The sequence below is a fragment of the Piliocolobus tephrosceles genome, chromosome 11 (assembly GCF_002776525.5).
Source record: "Piliocolobus tephrosceles isolate RC106 chromosome 11, ASM277652v3, whole genome shotgun sequence".
Lineage (NCBI taxonomy): Eukaryota > Metazoa > Chordata > Mammalia > Primates > Cercopithecidae > Piliocolobus > Piliocolobus tephrosceles.
In genome coordinates, this window is record NC_045444.1 from 93,614,040 (window position 1) to 93,620,568 (window position 6,529).

The following is a 6,529-nucleotide window of genomic DNA, read 5'->3' on the forward strand; positions in this document are numbered from 1 at the left end:
CATGTGCTTTCATTTGTAGGGCTACATCTATTTAGTGATTGCATCTTTATAAAGATAAGATACATTCTGGATAACAGGGGCAGTTATATTTTTATTTCATCTACCAAGTTGCTGTTTCAAATAAAGAAACAGATTTACAGTAACTGAAGAACACACAAATCACATACAAAAAAAAAAAAAAAAGTCAGTTATTTTATCCTTTCAGTGTGGCTAGCAAGGCTCCTTTGTGTCTACAAATTTCCCTGGGTGGTGCTGTTGCCAAGAAATTCTAATTCATGACAAGGTTTTCTGCGAATTGGGGACACAGGCAAACCTGCGGACGGACAGACCCTACAGTTTGCTTTGTCTTCTGGCTGATACAGCACCTGGTGGCCCAGGCCTGCAGACGGAAGTGCAAAGGCAAGATCTTCACATAAAAGGAGAAGTAATGTGGCTCACAGACCAAATCCCATCCCTGGTACCATGAAGCTGTTCTTGGAATGCAACCATTTCTGTAGGTTTTCCCCTAGAGATTCCTTATACCAAAGGCCCTCATAAAAATTGTTTCAGGGTGCCTGAAACCAAGATGAAATTGCAGTGTTATGGGGACACTTTAGTCCTTACAGTAGCCAAGTATGCCATTAGTTTAAAACAATAGGGGAATGGGGGAGGAGAGAGGAATGTTCTATGATTTATTTATTTGTTTCCAGTAGCAGTGGAAAATTTTCTCTGAGCAAAGAGAGACCTAAAACTGACCCCATCTGCCAATTATGAATCAGCATTAACAATAAACATAATTCCATAAGACTTTTCAAGCAAACATGAGATGCTCCTCAATGACACGATGCAAAGCTAAGTCCAAATAAGACTTAGATCATCACTGCTTGACCTGCACTCATGAAATAGCAGACTAGAGATAGAATATATAAAAGTTCTAAAAGTCTTTGTATATTCTAGAAGAAAATAAAAGCATTGCATCATATTCTTTTTATTTTCTAAGTCAGCAGTGTGTCTAAAAACAAAATCATGATTTCTATTGGCAAAAACAGTCATGAATGAGTTTCCCTTTACCCATATCAAGTGGTACCCCATAAGAAACTCTGGTTTCTGTCCTACCCTTGACCTTTTTCTACTTTTGCTCAGACAGCTCTTGGAAATTTTCCTGCAAGTTTTCAAAGCGCTTAAGGCTGGTAGTCTTAAGAATTGTGCGTCAGCTGAATTCTATAAAATAATAGACCACATGAGCACAGTGTAATTTACAGTTATATGACAGGCAGAAAGATGATGTTACTTGGGCCAAGTGCTTAAGTATGCAGTCAGAGCCCAGGAATGGAGAGCTGTTAATGTGTGACGTCCATTTGGATTTCAGAATTATACCAGCAACAATTATTTTCAGACTTGGAGCTATGTGGCTAAGGCATCATTGCCAGAAAATCCAATGTCAAAATGAGGATCTCCCTGACAGGAGGTGGCCCTGCCACAGTCAGTGACTTTGTCACAGGCTCACTGACTATTAGGCAGGACAATTATCCCATATCCTAAGTTTAAAATAAAATCCCCAAATCACTTATCTTCAATTTTCAAATGTAAAAGTGTTCTTGAGTTTATCATTGAAGCCACTATTTCTCTAGAAACCAAGTCAGATTATCAGAATCTCCACATTTCGCTCATCTCCACGAGCCCAGGTACATTGTTCACTTTAAGAAGAACAACTAATAATTACTCCTCATTTGACCTCTAAAATCTGATTACCCCAGAGCATGAGGAAACTTCTTCCTGCCTGGGGTTCTTTGCAGAAATCTTGCTGAGCTGTTTTGAGCAAAAGAGTCTCAAAATTTCATCATCTGATAGTTGATTTGGAACTAACAGTTGCATATCACCATCATCACCCCTTATAGTCAGAAGCAGCAAGACGGTTTGGGGAGGGGGAAGAAGGAAGGGATAGAGGCTAAAGGTTTTGTCATCAGGGTAAACCTATGGTCCTAGTCGCCTTTATATACAGCAGTTGAGCAGTTGTGACTATGGAGTCCAGAGCATAAAGCTCACTGGAGTGATATATTGTTTATTAGTGCTTCCCCACAAGTTATGCATCAGCATTGGCTATAAGCATGCCGCTGAATAAGTTGGCTAATGATTTTAAGGTGAGAGTGGCTGGCAGTTAGAGAGGGTTAAGGCAAGAAGTGAGGGGGTTCCGAGGGGTGAAAAATCCTTTGCCTGTAGAAACTGAACTAGAGCTTCCCTGAAGGGGGAGGAGGCAGAGGAGCAGGGGGAGGAGGCAGAGGAGCAGGGGGAGGAGGGGAGAAGGAAGAGCAGAGATGGCTTCTTAGGAAACAATAGATCTAATACATCCTCTAATTGTCAAACCAGTGATGTTTCTTTGCAGATCTAGAGTTTGTCCTGGATGGTCTAGCCAGATCTAGAAAAGCAGGTTTCCTGTGAAGAGACCTTCCTCCAAATCTGGCTTTACTACTCTGAAAACTTGAACCAAAACAAAGTTGCATGATTCATCAGTAGGGAACGTTCTAACAAATAAAGCCAACTTTCTTCCTTCTAACACTGCTTAACAGTTAGTCACAAACAAGGGCTGCCTTGGGCAGGCTGACTAAATCAACAGATTCCCTTCTCTAACCTGTCTAGACAGTTGTTAATATGCAACCGATTCCACACCAGTGGGCTGACAGTGTGAAATGAAGGCTATTTCAGAAAATGAAATTCAGGCAACATTTTGGTTTAATTAGCATTGGAAATAAAAGGAAGAAAAAGATCCAGTGAGGTCCTTCACGAGATACACTCTCGTTAAGGATAAGGATGCATCGAATAAAGACTTTATGCTAAAAATATGTGAACTGTGTATGTGTTCACAGAGAGACAGTCAAGCATCTGCCAGCGTCCTTGGACAGGAATGCATGTGTGAACACACTGACACCAGAGGCCAATACCTGGAGAAAAACTCACAGCCTCTGACCAGAAGAGAACTAGTAACAATGGTACAGTTAGAGGATCCGCTTTGCCACTCAGCTCCTTATACCAAAAGCCAAGCCTCTTTTGCTAAAGCAGCGACTGTTACATCTCAGCCTCAAGCTGGCAAATCCTGCTTTGGATCCCGGCAGAGGAAATTCAGCCGTTCATTAGCCTTAACAAGCTGCTGTCACTAAGCAGAGAAGTTACATGAGCAGCCACACACCGAGCCTCTCACAGCCCTCCCCTCAAGGGCAAGCGGGTTTCTCCAGGACGGACTGTACAAGTTCACACTTCCTATGTGCAAATCCGGACTGTCTTCTTGGACTTTCCATGGTGCACACTGTAGAATTTTTAAATACCCGTGTCCCCCTGCCCCCACCCACCATCTTTCCTGCAGAATGTCCCCTCAGCAGCTCCTAATCGCTGCTGAAAAAAACCACTGTTTCCGCAGCAGAGCCAGCACTTTCCACTGACCAGCACTTTCTTTATTCCACTTTACGAAGCCCAGTGAACTTGTCACCAGCCCCGCTTCATCCTCCCTGGACGGCTAGCCAACTTGGCATCGGTGCCCTTCAGCATCCTAGGAGTTTCTTAACTAGTCCTCTAAGACAAAGTCAGAGGCATGGAAGCACACATCAGTCTTTGTCTGAGGTTGTGCTGCCTAACTAGAGAAAGACCCTAAACAAAAAAGAGAAACAAGGACAAGCATAGAGGCATCACACTGGGAAAACCTACAATGCATTGTCAGCCTCAGCTACATCTTCCCGTCCTCCTTGAGTATCTTTTGTCACTGGGCTCTTTTCTCTTTTGCCTACCTTCTAATCTCAAAATCAAGCTCCTATTCTTTATTGACACTCGCTAATTACTGAAAAACACTCCGCTTTGCTCCTGCCCACCCTCCCCCCGCCCCCCATCCGATGGTCGTAAGCACCAGTTGAAATAGATGAACCTGATTTCAGGTACCAAGTGGGTAGAGCTCATGCATGCGAGAACGTGGTCCCTGTCAGCAATCGCTAACACCCCAAACCACCTTCCCACCCGGCTCCTCCGAACCCCAGAAGTTCGGCAGGTCTCTGATAGGGGACAGCAAACCCGACAACGTGTGCGCAGGGATGTGTGTTGGCGACTGAAACGCAGGCAGCTCGGACCGGCTGCTCAGCTCGGCACACTACGAGGTTAGGGGTGGGTGGAGAGGTAAGCGCAGATGACTGTTTCAGAAAACATTTTCAACAACAGACAGCCAAAAAGGAAGGAAAAAAAATCAAACAAACAAACAAAAATATTCGACCCAGAGCCCACACCAACGCAGCCCCTGCGTCTCCGCCGCCACCACACGATTTACACAAGTAATTTAAATCATTCACCTGCTGCCAGGTCTCCTCCAGGGATGGCAAAGCTGAGAAGTAGCCGGTGTCGTGGACAAGTTGTAGCTCCTGGAATATACTATAACTAGCCAACACGTCCATGCTGCTGCTGCCGGGCAAAACGGGAGGCAAAACCCTCCCCCGAACACAGTTGGGGCTGTTTGTTTGTCAGTCTGTCTGGCTCACCCCCCAAGAAGGCAGACATCCAGTGGCCCTTTTGTTTTGTTTTGTTTCAGTCAACTAAAAAGGAAAAAAAAAAAAAAATCAATGCAGGAGAGGGAGAGAGGAGGTGAGAGAAGAGCGAGTGAGTGGGGTGGATGGAGAGAGGCATCCAGCGTGTACAGTGCAGACGACTGCCAGGAAAAGGGGACTTCTCCACGGGAGTAACAATTCCCTTCCAGGGCTCTAATCACTCCAGCTCGTGGATCAGGAAGGGGGATGCAAACTCACTGACACGAAGCTGCCATCTATTTCTGCAGCGCTGTTCGCTCCTAATGCAATCTTTGCTCTTTATTTTGGGAGGTTGCATTTTTTTCTCTCGCGATCGCTTCTCTCCCCCCCTTCCCTTCCCTCCCCACCCCCCACTCCATCCTTGCTAGTTTGTAGTCTTCCCCCTCCCTTTTCTCCTCCTCCTGCTCTTCCCCCTCCCCAAACTCCCTCCCTCCGCCCGGTTCTCCGCGCAGCCGTGGGATCTCGGAGGAGGGCGTCCATTAGGCCGCGTGTGACCATGTAAGGTAAACAGGGGGCTCATGAAGTCACTGAGGACCAATGGGGAGCCCGGAGCGGGGCCTGGGGCGGGGCTTGGCCCTGGCGGCGGGCGCGGATTGGCGCGCTGCGGATCTCCCTGCTGCCTTACAAGGCGGTGCGAGGCGAGCTATTTTTAGAGGGCTATATAAGGGGGCTGAGGCGGCCGCCGGGCGGCCGGGGAGCGCGAGCGCAAGGGACGGGGAGGGTCGCGGCGACACTCGCGCCAGCTCCCGGGACGCTAGGGCGGATGGGCTCGGGCTGGTCGCCGGCCTCCGACCCTCGACTAGGTTCCTGGCGGAGCCCGGTGCGTCCGGAGCTCGCGCCCCTCAGAGGGGTCGCGCGTCGCCGCGGCGGCGCTGAGGCTGGCGGTCGGGAGGTGAAAGTCCGGATTGCGGGGTCAGGACGCCTCCTGGAGGGGGCGCGGCGCAGGGGGCCGCGGGAAAGCCGCCGAGGGCGCAGAGCGGGAAAGAAGGACACTGGCCACCTCGCCTCCGCCTGGGCACGGGGCAGGGGGGGACCCACGCGTGGCGGTGCCGGGGAGGTCCTCACGTACTCAAAAACAAGTAGAAAAGGCATCCAGGGCCTGTTCCCGAACTCCCCACAGACTGGCAGGGTGCAGAGAAGCGCCTGAGGAGGAAGTGCCACACAATGGGCGAGAACAAAGGGGAGCGGAGCGAGACCGCGGCCTGCGCCCGCCCCCTGCTTGCGCACAGTCCCCGCCCCGCCCCGCGGGCGCCGCCGCCGCCGCCTTCCCGCGCCACCTTGTGACCCTGAGCGGGAGACCCGGTCTGGAGTCCGGCGGCTAGAGTTGGTTGCGAGGGGCCTGTTGCTCGAGTGTGCGTTGAAGAGGCTAGAGGGAGCCTAGGTAGATGTGGGAGGCAGGCTGGAGCTGGCAGCTTGCGAGGCCTTTACGTGAGGCTCACCATGGAGTCTCCAGCGAGTTGTCTGCAGAGCTGCGATGGTGAGAGGAGGAACTCGATTTCTCCTTTTCTGGAGTTGGGATGTAGACATATAGAGATCTGTTACATCTGAGATGAAACCCCTGCACAATACACGTTAGGGTTGGCCAATTGTTTGCTTGACCTTAAATGGTTGGTGTGGTTTAAGCTTGCCCAAAATGCACTGTGAGCTGAGCTTCCACTTTTGGAATGATTGCAGAATTCGGTGCTTAAGAGATGAGAAACCGTTCTACCAGTAATGGAAGAAACACTTCACCTTAATCACCCTCCTTTCTTTCCCTCCCTTTGACTATGTAGGACTCGATAACACAATATTTGAAAGATTCTACTCTATGAAACAAGCACAGATTGAAATTCAGTATTTGCCGAGAAATATTAAACAGGAGTTACTGGGATTGAGGAAAGCCTGATTTATTTACTTGTTAGTGTCTGGAATTCTGTTGGGCAGATTCATAGCATTCATTGTATGAGTATAATTGGTACATTTACTCTAATGTAGATGCACACGCATCTGCAATT

At 48.6% G+C, this 6,529-nt stretch overlaps 2 protein-coding genes across 3 annotated transcripts in view; one reads left to right on the forward strand and one right to left on the reverse strand.

The window, feature by feature from the left end:
• Window positions 1-4,870, reverse strand: part of KLF7 (Kruppel like factor 7) — a 93,152-nt gene extending 88,282 nt beyond the window's left edge. For both annotated transcript variants that reach the window (XM_023219600.2, XM_023219592.2), the window contains exons 1-2: window positions 4,755-4,870; window positions 4,305-4,544 (exon numbers count right to left, since the gene is read on the reverse strand). In XM_023219600.2, coding sequence (XP_023075368.1) covers window positions 4,305-4,406 — 102 coding nt within the window. In that variant the 5' untranslated portion in view covers window positions 4,407-4,544; window positions 4,755-4,870. The remainder of the gene's footprint in view (window positions 1-4,304; window positions 4,545-4,754) is intronic.
• A 336-nt stretch (window positions 4,871-5,206) lies between these two features.
• LOC111547670 lies at window positions 5,207-6,044 on the forward strand. The gene has a single exon (XM_023219613.1). It carries the CDS (start codon window positions 5,299-5,301, stop codon window positions 5,680-5,682), a length of 384 nt encoding a protein of 127 aa, XP_023075381.1. The 5' UTR covers window positions 5,207-5,298; the 3' UTR covers window positions 5,683-6,044.
• Window positions 6,045-6,529: the final 485 nt, after the last annotated feature.

Excerpts from the sequence above, each read along its gene's own strand:
- LOC111547670 (XM_023219613.1), top strand. The coding sequence starts at position 5,299 with ATGGGCTCGGGCTGGTCGCCGGCCTCCGACCCTCGACTAGGTTCCTGG.